General features: G+C 38.1%; 1 protein-coding gene across 3 annotated transcripts in view; it reads right to left on the minus strand.

The window, feature by feature from the left end:
- Nucleotides 1-16300, minus strand: part of BPNT1 (3'(2'), 5'-bisphosphate nucleotidase 1) — a 170658-nt gene that overhangs the window by 145546 nt on the left and 8812 nt on the right. For all 3 annotated transcript variants that reach the window (XR_008402128.1, XM_053712511.1, XM_053712512.1), the window contains exon 2: nucleotides 9947-10074. Coding sequence is in view for 2 of the 3 variants with exons in the window: in XM_053712511.1 (XP_053568486.1) it covers nucleotides 9947-10074 (128 nt within the window). In the remaining variant the exon portion in view is untranslated. The remainder of the gene's footprint in view (nucleotides 1-9946; nucleotides 10075-16300) is intronic.

Here is a 16300-nt window from a genome sequence, read left to right on the forward strand (position 1 = left end):
TCAAACTAACTTGACACAATATAGCAACACACAATATGGCACTATAGCAAATGTCAGTGTAGCATCAAAAATAACAAAACAACCCTGGAGCTGATATGCGAAACAAATGTTGAAGATCCGGAATAAGAGTGAGCAGTCGAGATCCCCAGTTGATTCCTTGAGAAGCAGAGTGAGGCTGGAACGACAAACGGATCCAAATCATACACAAGCAGAAAACCAAACAAAAGGTGTTCACTTTTACTTACACCGTGTCTTGGTTGCTGCTGCGCCGATGGGTCCCTTTTAGCAAGCTGTAGCAGAGCCGGATAAGCCTTTGGAACAATACCGGATTTTTCAAAGATACTCCGCTAAAAGTTGCAGTTAACACAGAAGCCGGTCTGTGTAGGTAATGTTACGTCAGGTGGCGTGGAGTGGGAGGAGCAACGCGTTTCAGCCCGGTCAGGGCCTTTGTCAAGCTCCAGAAAGGTGTAATACAGGGCTTTTTAAACCTGTATTAGCTGTGCTCATTGAGCACAGCTAATACAGGTTTAAAAAGCCCTGTATTACACCTTTCTGGAGCTTGACAAAGGCCCTGACCGGGCTGAAACGCGTTGCTCCTCCCACTCCACGCCACCTGACGTAACATTACCTACACAGACCGGCTTCTGTGTTAACTGCAACTTTTAGCGGAGTATCTTTGAAAAATCCGGTATTGTTCCAAAGGCTTATCCGGCTCTGCTACAGCTTGCTAAAAGGGACCCATCGGCGCAGCAGCAACCAAGACACGGTGTAAGTAAAAGTGAACACCTTTTGTTTGGTTTTCTGCTTGTGTATGATTTGGATCCGTTTGTCGTTCCAGCCTCACTCTGCTTCTCAAGGAATCAGCTGGGGATCTCGACTGCTCACTCTTATTCCGGATCTTCAACATTTGTTTCGCATATCAGCTCCAGGGTTGTTTTGTTATTTTTGATGCTACACTGACATTTGCTATAGTGCCATATTGTGTGTTGCTATATTGTGTCAAGTTAGTTTGATTGTTACATTCTTACTATTTAATTGCTACAATTATTTTATTGCTCTTTTGCTGATCAGCTTTTTTAATTTATGTTTAATATTGTATAAATAAATTCACATTGTATTCTTTTAAAACAAGTTATCTCATTACTGAGGCCAAAGGTTTCATATTTTAAACATTTGACTATTGTCACGGTTTATCCAATCACTAGTTTCAGCTGCAATGTTTTGCAGCGCCAAGGTCTTTTGAAATATCTGGTTCCATCTGGGACACGATTTTCAAAAATACAAATTTACCATTTAAAAATAACAAACTTTTGATTGAAGAAATAAACTAAGTATAAAACACCACAGTCCTCTTACGACCTCCATCTTAGTTGAGAGTTGCAAGAGAATGACTGGATATGGCAGTGAGGGGAGGAGCTATATAGCAGCTCTGCTGTGGGTGATCCTCTTGCAACTTCCTGTTGGGAAGGAGAATATCCCACAAGTAATGGATGATCCGTGGACTGGATACACTTAACAAGAGAAATAAAAACAGCCATATTCCTCTGAAAAAAATAATCCACAACCCAAAACAAAAATAAGTTTATTTCATCTTTGAAAGAAAAAAAAATTAAATCAAAAGCAGAAGAATCAAACTGAAACAGCTGCCTGAAGAACTTTTCTACCAAAAACTGCTTCCGAAGAAGCAAATACATAAAAACGGTAGAATTTAGTAAATGTATGCAAAGAGGACCAAGTCGCCGCTTTGCAAATCTGATCAACTGAAGCTTCATTCTTAAAAGCCCACGAAGTGGAGACTGATCTAGTAGAATGAGCTGTAATTCTCTGAGGCGGGGCCTGAACCGACTCCAAATAAGCTTGATGAATCAAACGTTTCAACCAAGAAGCCAAGGAACTAGCAGAAGCCTTCTGACCTTTCCTAGAACCAGAAAATAAAACAAAATAGACTGGAAGTCTTCCTGAAATCTTTAGTGGCTTCCACATAATATTTCAAAGCTCTTACCACATCCAAAGAATGTAAGGATCTCTCCAAAGAATTCTTAGGATTAGGACATCAATTTCTCTACTAATGTTGTTAGAATTCACAACCTTAGGTAAAAATTGAAAAGAAGTCCGCAAAACTGCCTTATCCTGATGAAAAAATCAGAAAAGGAGACTCACAAGAAAGAGCAGATAGCTCAGAAACTCTTCTAGCAGAAGAGATAGATAAAAGGAACAACACTTTCCAAGAAAGTAGTTTAATGTCCAAAGAATGCATAGGCTCAAATGGAGGAGCCTGTAACGCCTTCAGAACCAAATTAAGACTCCAAGGAGGAGAAATTGATTTAATGACAGGCTTAATACGAGCTAAAGCCTGTACAAAACAGTGAATATCAGGAAGTATAGCAATCTTTCTGTGAAATAAAACAGAAAGAGCGGAGATTTGTCCTTTCAAGGAACTTGCAGACAAACCCTTATCCAAACCATCCTGAAGGAACAGTAAAATTCTAGTAATTCTAAAAGAATGCCAGGAGAATTTATAAGAAGAACACCATGTAATGTAAGTCTTCCAAACTCTATAATAAACCTTTCTAGAGACAGATTTACGAGCTTGTAACATAGTATTAATCACTGAGTCAGAGAAACCTCTATGACTTAGAACTAAGCGTTCAATTTCCACACCTTCAAATTTAATGATTTGAAATCCTGATGGAAAAAACGGACCTTGAGATAGTAGGTCCGGGCGTAACGGAAGTGACCAAGGCGGGCAACTGGACATCCGCACCAGATCCGCATACCAAAACCTGTGTGGCCATGCTGGAGCCACCAGCAACACAAAAGACTGTTCCATGATGATTTTGGAGATCACTCTTGGAAGGAGAACTAGAGGCGGGAAGATGTAAGCAGGATGATAACACCAAGGAAGTGTCAGTGCATCCACTGCTTCCGCCTGAACATCCCTGGACAGGTATCTGGGAAGTTTCTTGTTTAGATGAGAGGCCATGAGATCTCTCTCTGGAAGACCCCACATCTGAACAATCTGAGAAAACACATCTGGATGGAGAGACCACTCCCCTGGATGTAAAGTCTGGCGACTGAGATAATCCGCCTCCCAATTGTCTACACCTGGGATATGCACCGCAGAGATTGGACAGGAGCTGTATTCCGCCCAAGCAAGTATCCGAGATACTTCTTTCATAGCTTGGGGACTGTGAGTCCCACCTTGATGATTGACATAAGCCACAGTTGTGATATTGTCTGTCTGAAAACAAATGAACGGTTCTCTCTTTAGCAGAGGCCAAAACTGAAGAGCCCCGAGAATTGCACGGAGTTCTAAAATATTTATTGGTAATCTCGCCTCTTGAGATTTCCAAACCCCTTGTGCTGTCAGAGATCCCCAAACAGCTCCCCAACCTGAAAGACTCGCATCTGTTGAGATCACAGTCCAGGTTGGCCGAACAAAAGAGGCCCCTTGAACCAAACGATGGTGATCTATCCACCATGTCAGAGAGTGTCGTACATTGGGATTCAAGGATATTAATTGTGATATCTTTGTATAATCCCTGCACCATTGATTCAGCATGCAAAGCTGTAGAGGTCTCATGTGAAAACGAGCAAAGGGGATCGCGTCCGATGCTGCAGTCATGAGACCTAAAACTCCCATGCACATAGCCACTGAATGGAATGACTGAGACTGAAGGTGCCGGCATGCTGCGACCAATTTTAAATGTCTCTTGTCTGTTAGAGACAGAGTCATGGACACTGAATCTATCTGGAAACCTAAAAAGGTGACCCTTGTCTGAGGAATCAAGAAACTTTTTGGTAAATTGATCCTCCAACCATGTTTCCCAAGAAACAACGCTAGTTGATTTGTGTGAGATTCTGCAGTATGTAAAGACTGAGCTAGTACCAAGATATCGTCCAAATAAGGAAACACCGCAATACCTTGTTCTCTGATTACAGATAGTAGGGCACCCAGAACCTTTGAAAAGATTATTGGAGCTGTTGCTAGGCCAAATGGAAGAGCAACAAATTGGTAATGCTTGTCTAGAAAAGAGAATCTCAGGAACTGATAGTGTTCTGGATGAATCGGAATATGAAGGTATGCATCCTGCAAGTCTATTGGGACATATAATGTCCTTGCTGAACAAAAGGCAGAATAGTCCTTATAGTCACCATCTTGAAAGTTGGTACTCTTACATAACGATTCAAAATTTTCAGATCCAAAACTGGTCTGAACAAATTTTCTTTCTTTGGTACAATGAATAGATTTGAATAAAACCCCAAACCTTGATCCTGAGGAGGAACTGGCATGATTACCCCTGAAGACTCCAGGTCTGAAACACACTTCAGAAAAGCCTGAGCTTTTACTGGATTTACAGGGATGCGTGAGAGAATCTTCTCACAGGAGGTCTTACTTTGAATCCTATTCGATACCCTTGAGAGACAATGCTCTGAATCCAATGATTTTGGACAGATTTTATCCAAAAATCCTTGAAAAACCTTAATCTGCCCCCTACCAGCTGAGCTGGAATGAGGGCCACACCTTCATGCGGACTTAGGGGCAGACTTTGATTTCCTAAATGGCTTGGATTTATTCCAATTTGAGGAAGGCTTCCAACTGGAAGCAGATTCCTTGGGAGGAGGATTGAGTTTTTGTTCCTTATTCTGACGAAAGGAACAAAAACGGTTAGAAGCCTTAGATTTACCCTTATGTTTTTTATCCTGAGGCAAAAAAAACTCCTTTTCCTCCAGTGATAGTTGAAATAATAGAATCCAACTGAGAACCAAATAAATTATTACCTTGGAAAGAAAGAGATAGTAATCTAGATTTAGATGTCATATCAGCATTCCAAGATTTAAGCCACAAAGCTCTTCTAGCTAATACAGCTAAAGACATGGATCTAACATCAATTTTGATATCAAAAATGGCATCACAAATAAAATTATTAGCATGTTGCAGTAAGTGAGTAATGCTAGATATGTCAGGATCCAATTCTCGTTGCGCTAAATTCTCCAACCAAAAAGTTGAGGCAGCCGCAACATCAGCCAAAGAAATATCAGGTCTGAGAAGATGACCTGAATATAAATAGGCCTTCCTTAGATAGGATTCAAGCTTCCTATCTAAAGGATCCTTAAAGGAAGTACTATCTTCCATAGGAATAGTGGTACGTTTAGCAAGAGTAGAAATAGCCCCATCAACTTTGAGGATTTTTTTCCCAAAACTCTATAGATTTTGCTGGTAAAGGATACAATTTTTTAAACCTTGAAGAAGGAATAAAAGAAGTACTTGGCTTATTCAATTCCCTAGAAATCATATCAGAAATAGCCTCAGGAATAGGAAAAACCCCTGGGGAAACCACAGGAGGTTTAAAAACAGCATTTAAACGTTTATTATTTAAACGTTTATTAGACTGAACGTCAATAGGACTGGTTACCTCAATATCCAAAGTAATTAACACTTCTTTTAATAAAGAACGCATATACTCTATTTTAAATAAATAAGCAGATTTGTCAGTGTCAATGTCTGAGGAAGGATCTTCTGAATCAGATAGATCCTCATCAGAAGAGGATAAATTATTATGTTGCTGGTCATGTAAAATTTCATCAGCTAAATGAGAAGTTTTAAAAAGACCTTTTACGTTTATTAGAAGGTGGAAATGCAGACAAAGCCTTCAGAATAGAATCAGAAACAAATTCTTTAAAATTTACAGGTATATCATGTAGATTAGAAGTTGAAGGAACTACAACTGGCAATGTACTATTACTGATGGAAACACTATCTGCATGTAAAAGTTTATCATGACAACTTTTACAAATGACATTTGGTGGAATAATTTCTAAACTTTTACAACAAATGCACTTAGCTTTGGTAGAACCGATGTCAGGCAGCAATGTTCCAGCAGAAACTTCTGAGGCAGGATCAGATTGGGACATCTTGCTCAATGTAAGAGAAAAAACAACATATAAAGCAAAATGATCTATTTCCTTATATGACAGTTTCAGGAATGGGAAAAAAATGCAAAAGCATAGGCCTCTGATAGAGAAAAAAGCAAGAGGCAAACATCAATGGGGTATTGAAATAATGAAAAAAAATTACACACTCGCGTCACTAATGACGCCGCCGTGTGAAAGGTCTCAGCGTCACGTATGGCACCAGAAATGACGAAGTTGCGTCATAAACGTCTTTTTCCGTGCCAAAAATAATTTCGTGCCAAGAATAACGCAATAAAGTTTAGCATTTGACACACCCGCAGGCCTAATACCCGCAATAGCAAGAAGTAGTCAATTGAAAAAAAGACTAAACCCCAGGTAAGAAATACATTTCTTAAAATGTTTAAATTCCCCAAATATGAAACTGACAGTCTGCTGAAGGAAATACATGAACCTGACTCATGGCAAATATAAGTACAATACATATATTTAGAACTTTATATAAATGCATAAAGTGCCAAACCATAGCTGAGGTGTCTTAAGTAATAAAAAACATACTTACCAAAAGACACCCATCCACATATAGCAGATAGCCAAACCAGTACTAAAACAGTTATTAGTAGAGGTAATGGTAAATTGAAAGTATATCTGAAAAGGGAGGTAGGAGATAAATCTCTACGACCGATAACAGAGAACCTATGAAAAAGACCCCCGTTAGGGAAATCATCGTATTCAAATAAGTGATACTCCCTTCACGTCCCTCTGACATTCACTGTACTCTGAGGAATCGGGCTTCAACAATGCTGAAAAGCGCATATCAACGTAGAAATCTTAGCACAAAACTTACTTCACCACCTCCATAGGAGCCAAAGTTTGTAAAACTGAATTGTGGGTGTGGTGAGGGGTGTATTTATAGGCATTTTGAGGTTTGGGAAACTTTGCCCCTCCTGGTAGGATTGTATATCCCATATGTCACTAGCTCATGGACTCTTGCCAATTACATGAAAGAAATAAAAACTAGATAGACTGCTCGGCAGCAAGGCAGCTCACAAGGTTTGAAAGGCATCTTCCCTCACATAGACCTGTGGAACAGAAAAAAGACTGAGTAAACCTACTCAGGCTTACAAAAAAGGGCAGCAATAAACTACTTGTGAGGCACAGAGGTGATTATACCCCACAAGTTCCCAAATGCTTAAAAGCCACCACTGCTCTACTGAAGAGACTGACGTGGACTACGGTTATACCCCATAAAAAGATCAGAGCAAACCTTCTCTGCTTTAAAAATAACAAACTCTTGATTGAAGAATCAGACACCTAACTTTACCCCTCCTTGCAACTGATACAAGCAAAGAGAATGATTGTGGGTAAGGGAGTGGTATTTAACAGCTTTGCTGTGGTGCTCTTTGCCTCCTCCTGCTGGTCAGGAGTGATATTCCCAACAGTAATTATGATGATCCGTGGACTCACCGTGTCATTAGAAAGAAAGTAAATTATAAATTATAAAGTTGTTTAAAATTGAAAGTTTATTTTTGGACTTGACTGTCCCTTTAAGTGCCTAGGTTTTATTTTTGCCATTATGCCTCAGGCAACACAGCAAGTAGCCACCCCCTTAATGTGTCACAGTACATCAAGATGTGGAATACAGATTCTTGACTGGACTTAAAAGGGATATTCCAGCCAAAATTGGAAACCACATGGGTGCATTTCAGTATTTAACAGAAGCAATTGTGTAATATACTGTAGATGCATTAGCAAAAATGCTTCTAATAAAAGCTATAGCTCTTTCAAAAGTGTATTTAAGTATGCACTGTGCACCAGCATTTTAAACTAAGCACTTGCTTAGAGAGCCTAAGGTGCTTGTACCATCCAATAATGACTCAATTTGTTAACTGCTGAAATGATACACGCCCCACTGATTATCTGAGCAGCTGCAGTATTTAAATGTGGGTGCAGTGACAATATCTAGTTATGTTTCACATGCACGTGCAGAGAAAAATGTTAACAGTAAAACAGTGATAACTTTTACTAGAAGCATTTTTGCTTATACGTTCCTATTCAAACATGTAATTCATCTATGTGCATTTACATTTTGAGTGGAATGTCCCTTTAATAAAAATTTAGAGAACACTCTTATGTTATAGAGCATATTCATGAAAATGTTTTGCATGGAAATGTCATGCTGTAGTATATTGGCTTAGAAGAATAACTTCTCATTTCTCCAGCACCACTTTAGCAATATGAAAAGTAGCAATAAATTTAGTAACAACTTATCTTCCTATAATCACTACTCAATGATAAATCTTTCTTGTTGTTTCTTAAGAAAACCCCCCCCCCAATAATAATAATATAGTGTAGCTGCACACCATTTTTAATATGTGCTTCACTACAGAACTTTCATAAAATGAAAACAGAACAGTATTGCTAATTATTTAGAGAGCATTACACTGGTTATATTGGCAGGTACACGGTTACTGATGTATGGCACTGTAAATATAGAAGAAGCGTGTGTCTGAGTATTCTCCTGTCAAACAACTCCGGATAGGAGCAGCTCTCTCATACATTGATAATAAAGCTCATTTATATAGAAAGGTCATAATTTTGCTCTAGGCGTTATTAAACTGCTATTTCTTTCTGATACCAATATCACCTCCCAGATTAAGGTAATCTGGCAAATTATGTGGTTTAAAAAAGCCGAGAAATAGGAGTATCAAGCAAAAATATTAGTTTGTATAGCACATAAACACAATGGGGCATATGTATCAAGCTCCGAAAACAGCAGTTATGAAGCAGCGGTCACAAAGACCGCTGCTCCATAACCTGTCCGCCTGCTCTGAGCAGACGGACAGACATTGCCGGAATTCAACCCGATCGAGTACGATCGGGTTGATTGACACCCCCTACTGGTGGCCGATTGGCTGCGAGTCTGCAGGGGGTGGCTTTGCATCAGCAGCTCTTGTAAGCTGCTGGTGCAATGCTGAATACGGCGAGCGTATTCAGCGATGTCTGTCGGACTTGATCCGCACTGTCGGATCAGGTCCGACAGACATTGATAACTAGAGGCCAATGTCTTCTTACTGAATTCCATGAAAGGGAAGTTATATACAACATTTTTTTTATTCCACTAATATATACTGGGGAACAGATTTGTTTAAACATGCACACGAATAATTTACTTTCAATATGTGGCATACATTGTTTAAATAAATAAAAAATATAGCTAAAGCTGTACCTGGAACTCAAGTAAATAGAATTCAAAATGTAAAATATTAGGGAAAGTATTGCACAGTTTGAGTACTTAACCAACCAGGGAGGCGCCATAAGAAATAAACCCTAGGCAATTGCCTAAAGGGACATAAAACAGTATGAACTAAAATAAGTTTCTAAATATATAATGCAGACAAAGCATACCTACAAAACAGTTTGTTTTAACACACACACACATATATATATATATATATATATATATATATATATATATATATATTACATTCATATTCATTTTTTATTGTTGTGCATTAGAAATTGTCATATATAAGTGTATACAAATATGTTTCCATATACTTTTTACAAAAAAATAAATACATCATTTTTTTCAGTAGGTATTAGAAAGCAGGGCTGTCCCTCCTCAACCCCTCTTGCCTGCGTAAGAAATTATCCTCATGTGCACACTATTGTTACATGACATCACAAGGTATGGAGTATGAAACAGATAAGGGGGGTGGAGCAGGCTACATTTGGCAATACTAAAGTGTAAGTAATTTGGCAGGTTGTTTTTTTTAAATTTTATTTAAATACTTATAAGCTTTTCCCCCCACTTTTTTCCCCTTCTATAATATGCACACAACTCAAAATGTTTTATGGCACTTTAAAAAGAACTCGGCCCTGCATATCAGCAAAGTTATTAATATAAGAAATATCATGGTACACAACAGAATACAGTTTAGTAATTAAAAAGCACAAATCTTGGCAATGTGAATGATTCTCACCAAATACTAAAAAGGTAACACATTCTCCATATAAAACATAAAAGTACCTTTTCCACTATTCCCAAATCGCCACCGCTCATTACATTCCTGACAATGATTGCAGCTTTTTCTGCCGCAGAGTAAGCAGAGGCCACCAGCCTGATCAGTAGGGCCGGAGAAGCAGACATGGCAAAAGCTGAAACAAGAAAGCAGAAACTTATAGGAAACAGTTTTAAAAGTGATAGAATCTATTTTGATAGCACATTGTTTGTGATAAATTCGCAAGTATGCAGCTTTAATTTAATTGCCCTCACTTTAAGGTTCCCATTGAGTTTGGTTGTTATTGGAGACTATCATTTTAAAATCCTATTCCAGAATTAGACTTGAAATCACTTATTTAAACAACTCTCATCCTACTTCCAATAAAACATTATGGTACCTATCTGTCCCATGCTACAATCAGAAAATGACACTGAAAAAATCATAATATCACAGTACAAGCATAGTGCCACTCAATTCACCCTCATGAAAGCATTGTGATACAGTACTGGTCTCTTCATCTTCAAATGAAATCTGTGTCTGGAGCAATGTCTTTATCAGAAGAGCAAATGCTTTGTGAAGGTTGTCAAGTACACAACTGCAGCTTGGCCTCAAGCCAATAACATCAAAGTAATATGTGTGCACCTTCTTTTAATCCAGAGGTGCTTCTCAAACAAGATACTCAGGATGCAACAGCAGGACACCTTGTATAATATCAAAAGCAGACTCCTAAATTCATTTAAAAAATGTAAAAAGTATTTATCCTCTCTATCAAACACTGAATCTTATGCTATTTTCTTTCTTTCTTGATAGATTTTGTGACTAAAGACATTGAATGATTAGTGTCCAAAAAGTATAACTTTTAAATGAGTAAAATGTATTATATAATGTGTCTGTTTTGTAATTTGCAGACTCTCTACTACTATATTATAAAATGTTTGTTTCATTATTTATATGAATAATTATTATCAGACAGTGTATATATGAGTGCAACAATTTATTATAATGTGCATGTGCTGTATTTGGTACAAATTTTTTTTTTTTTTTTAATCCTTAGACTTTACTCTAGGTCTTCACTTGCGCAAACCCGACATACTCGAATATAGTTTGCACTTGCGCAAATGTGTTTAATTTCAACTTGTAATACGAGTCCATGTTAGCACGGTGGCGATATTGGTAATTGCAACCCATGCTAACAATAGTGCACCACTTGTAATCTAGCCCTAAGTAGGGGGGTTTAAATCAGATTTTTAAATTTTGTTTTATTTAAACCCTTAAGGACCAAGGACGTGCTAGGTACGTCCTACAAAACATGGCCCTTCACGACCGCGGACGTACCTAGCACGTGCTCAGTGAAAAGGAGTGCTGGAAGCGATCGCAATTGCTTCCAGCCGCTCTAAGAGTATTGCAGAGATGGCTCTATATTGAGGCATCGTTCAATACCTGCCAGTGAGTAACCGGGGCAGAGAGGGCCAGAGTGACCAGCGATGGTGCTGATCGTTGGTGGGGTGGGACAGATTATTTTTTTTAAATTGAGCGTCAGTGAGTAGAAAGGGGCTGAGGGGGGAATAATGGAGAGGGGGCTCCTATGGTGGAAAGGGTGTGAAAGCGATCTGGGTGGGGGGGGGGGGTAGGGTAATGAGGGGGTGGGCAGCTACACTACAGCCATATATGTCTCCTAGTTATGAACAAAGGGGGATCCCAGAGACGCATTTACAGCCATTTGTGCTATGATGATAGCCGTTTGTAAATAATTTCAGTGAGAAACCTAAATTTTGTGAAAAACTATTTTTTTTTTTTATTTGAACGTATTTGGCGGTGAAATGGTGACACAAAATATACCAAAATGGGCCTAGATTAATACTTTGGGTTTATATATATATATATATATATATATATATATATATATATATATATATATATATATATATATATATATAATAATAATAATAATAATAATAAGTTTTCATAGGTATATATATATATATATATATATATATATATATATATATATATATATATATATACATACATATACACATATACACACACACACATACACTGTATATATATATAAATAAAAAGGCTCTATTTCTGTTTAAATGGAGTGATAGCAAAAATGCTAAAAATACTCTGGTCTTTTGGTGAAGTTTTAGTCTGAAATGCCTGGTCCTTTAAGGGGTTAAGGGGGTAAACATTGGACAAATATTTTGAAACTATTAAGCATGGGTGTTTTTTGGTGTTTGTCAAAATTAGAAAAAAAAAAGTGTTTTTCATCATATTTTATTAAAAAAAAAAAAAAAAAAAAAAATATAGTAAATTATATAAATATGATGAAATTAATGGTATCTTTACAAAGTCCATTTAATTGTGAGAAAAACGGTATAATATGTGTGGGTACAATAAATGTGCAAGAGGAAAATTACAGCTAAACACAAACACAGCAGAAATGTAAAAACAGCCCTGGTTCTTAACGGTAAGAAAATTGAAAAACGGTCTGGTCACTAAGGGGTTAAATCAGATTTTATTTTTTCGATTTAAAAATGATTTCTGCTTTCTGAGGAAAAACATAATTTATGTAAGAATTTACTAGATAAATTAATTTCTTTCATATTGGCAAGAGTCCATGAGCTAGTGACGTATGGGATATACATTCCTACCAGGAGGGGCAAAGTTTCCCAAACCTCAAAATGCCTATAAATACACCCCCCACCACACCCACAATTCAGTTTAACAAATAGCCAAGAAGTGGGGTGATAAGAAGGAGCGAAAGCATTAACAAGGAATTGGAATAATTGTGCTTTATACAAAAAAAATCAAAACCAACACAAAAAGGGTGGGCCTCATGGACTCTTGCCAATATGAAAGAAATGAATTTATCAGGTAAATTCTTACATAAATTATGTTTTCTTTCTTGTAATTGGCAAGAGTCCATGAGCTAGTGACGTATGGGATAGCAAATACCCAAGATGTGGATCTTCCACGCAAGAGTCACTAGAGAGGGAGGGATAAAATAAAGACAGCCAATTCCGCTGAAAAAAGAATCCACAACCCAAATAAAAAGTTTTAATCTTTATAATGAAAAAAACTGAAATTATAAGCAGAAGAATCAAACTGAAACAGCTGCTTGAAGTACTTTTCTACCAAAAACTGCTTCAGAAGAAGAAAACACATCAAAATGGTAGAATTTAGTAAAAGTATGCAAAGAAGACCAAGTTGCTGCTTTGCAAATCTGATCAACAGAAGCTTCATTCTTAAAAGCCCAGGAAGTAGAAACTGACCTAGTAGAATGAGCCGTAATCCTCTGAGGCGGGGATTTATCCCGACTCCAAATAAGCATGATGAATCAAAAGCTTTAACCAAGATGCCAAAGAAATGGCAGAAGCCTTCTGACCTTTCCTAGAACCAGAAAAGAAAACAAATAGACTAGAAGTCTTTCTAAAATCGTTAGTAGCTTGAACATAACATCCAAAGAATGTAAAGATCTTTCCAAAGAATTCTTAGGATTAGGACACAACAATTTCTCTACTAATGTTGTTGGAATTCACAACTTTAGGTAAAAATTTAAATTAAGTCTGCAAAACCGCCTTATCCTGATGAAAAATCAGAAAAGGAGACTCACAAGAAAGAGCAGATAATTCAGAAACTCTTCTAGCAGAAGAGATGGCCAAAAGGAACAATACTTTCCAAGAAAGTAATTTAATGTCCAAAGAATGCAAAGGCTCAAACGGAGGAGCCTGTAAAGCCCTCAAACCAAATTAAGACTCCAAGGAGGAGAAATTGGCTTAATGACAGGCTTGATACGAACCAATGCCTGTACAAAACAATGAATATCAGGAAGATTAGCAATCTTTCTGTGAAACAGAACAGAAAGAGCAGAGATTTGTCCTTTCAAGGTACTTGCAGACAAACCTTTATCCAAACCATCCTGAAGAAACTGTAAAATTCTAGGGATTCTAAAAAAATGCCAAGAGAATTTTTGAGAAGAACACCATGAAATGCAAGTCTTCCAAACTCGGTAATAAATCTTTCTAGACATAGATTTGCGAGCCTGCAACATAGTATTAATCACTGAGTCAGAGAAACCTCTATGACCAAGCTCTAAGCTTTCAATCTCCATACCTTCAAATTTAATGATTTGAGATCCTGATGGAAAAATTGACCTTGAGATAGAAGGTCTGGCCTTAGCGGAAGTGGCCAAGGTTGGCAACTGGACATCCGAACCAGATCCACATACCAAAACCTGTGTGGCCATGCTGGAGCCACCAGCAGTACAAATGAACGCTCCATTATGATTTTGGAAATCACTCTTGGAAGAAGAACTAGAGGCGGAAAGATATAAGCAGGTTGATAATTCCAAGGAAGTGACAACGCATCCACTGCTTCCGCCTGAGGATCCCTGGACCTGGACAGATACCTGGGAAGTTTCCCTTTTAGATGAGAAGCCATCCAATCTATTTCTGGAAGCCCCCACATCTGAACAATCTGAAGAAACACATCTGGGTGAAGAGACCATTCTCCCAGATGTAAAGTCTGGCGACTGAGATAATCTGCTTCCCAATTGTCTATACCTGGGATATGGACCGCAGAGATTAGACAGAAGTTGGATTCCGCCCATGCAAGTATCCGAGATACTTCTTTCATAGCATGAGGACTGGGAGTCCCACCTTGATGATTGACATACGCCACGGTTGTGACATTGCCTGTCTGAAAAAAAATAAACGGTTCTCTCTTCAGGAGAGGCCAAAACTGAAGAGCTCTGAAAAAAAAAAAAAAAAAAAAAAAAAAAAAAAAAAAAATCGCACGGAATTCCAAAATATTGATTGGTAATCTCGCCTCTTGAGATTTCCAAACCCCCTGCGCTGTCAGAGATCCCCAGACAGCTCCCCAACCTGAAAGACTTGCATCTGTTGTAATCACAGTCCAGGTCAGACGAACAAAAGAGGCCCCCTGAACTAAACGATGGTGATCTAACCACCAAGTCAGAGATAGTCGAACATTGGGATTTAAGGATATTAATTGTGATATCTTTGTATAATCCCTGCACCATTGGCACAGCATACAAAGCTGAAGAGGTCTCATGTGAAAACGAGCAAAGGGGGATCGCGTCCAATGTTGCAGTCATGAGACCTAAAACCTCCATGCACATAGCTACTGAAGGGAATGACTGAGACTGAAGGTTCAGACAAGCTGAAACCAATTTCAGACGTCTTTTGTCTGTTGGAGACAAAGTCATGGATACTGAATCTATTGGCACAATTACCCCGGATAACTCCAGGTCTGAAACACACTTCAGGAAAGCCTGCGCCTTTACTGGGTTCACTGGAATGCGTGAGAGAAAGAAACTTCTCACAGGCGGTTTTACCTTGAAACCTATTCTGTACCCTTGAGAACCAATGTTCTGGATCCAATGATTTTGGATTGAATTGATTCACACATCTTTGAAAAATCTTAGTCTGCCCCCTACCAGCTGCGCTGGAATGAGGGCCGCACCTTCATGCGGACTTGGGGGCTGATTTTTATTTTCTAAAAGGCTTGGATTTATTCCAGACTGGAGAAGGCTTCCAATTGGAAACCGTTCCATTAGGGGAAGGGTCAGGTTTCTGTTCCTTATTCTGACGAAAGGAACGAAAGCGGTTAGCAGCCCTAAATTTACCCTTAGATTTTTTATCCTGAGGCAAGAAGGCTCCCCAGTGACAATTGAAATAATAGAATCCAACTGAGAACCAAATAATTTATTACCTTGGAAAGAAAGAGATAGTAACGTTGACTTAGAAGTCATATCCGCATTCCAAGATTTAAGCCATAAAGCTCTTCTGGCTAAAATATCTAAAGACATATACCTGACATCAATTCTAATGATATCAAAAATTGCATCACAAATTAAATTATTAGCATGTTGAATTAGCTTAACAATGCTATACACATTAGGATCTGGTACTTGTTGCGCTAAAGTTTCCAACCAAAAAGTTGAAGCTGCAGCAACATCAGCCAAAGAAATAGCAGGCCTAAGAAGATGACCTGAACATAAATAAGCCTTCCTTAGATAAGATTCAAGCTTCCTATCTAAAGGATCTTTAAAAGAAGTACTATCTGCCGTAGGAATAGTAGTACGCTTTGCAAGAGTAGAGATAGCCCCATCAACTTTGGGGATCTTTTCCCAAAACTCCAATCTATCAGTCGGCAAAGGGTACAGTTTCTTAAACCTTGAAGAAGGAGTAAATGAAGTACCCAGACTATTCCATTCCCTAGAAATTACATCTGAAATAGCATCAGGAACTGGAAAAACCTCTGGAATAACTACATGAGGTTTAAAAAACGAATTTAAACGTTTACTGGTTTTAATATCAAGAGGACTAGTTTCCTCCATATCTAATGCAATC

The sequence above is a fragment of the Bombina bombina genome, chromosome 4 (assembly GCF_027579735.1).
Source record: "Bombina bombina isolate aBomBom1 chromosome 4, aBomBom1.pri, whole genome shotgun sequence".
NCBI lineage: Eukaryota > Metazoa > Chordata > Amphibia > Anura > Bombinatoridae > Bombina > Bombina bombina.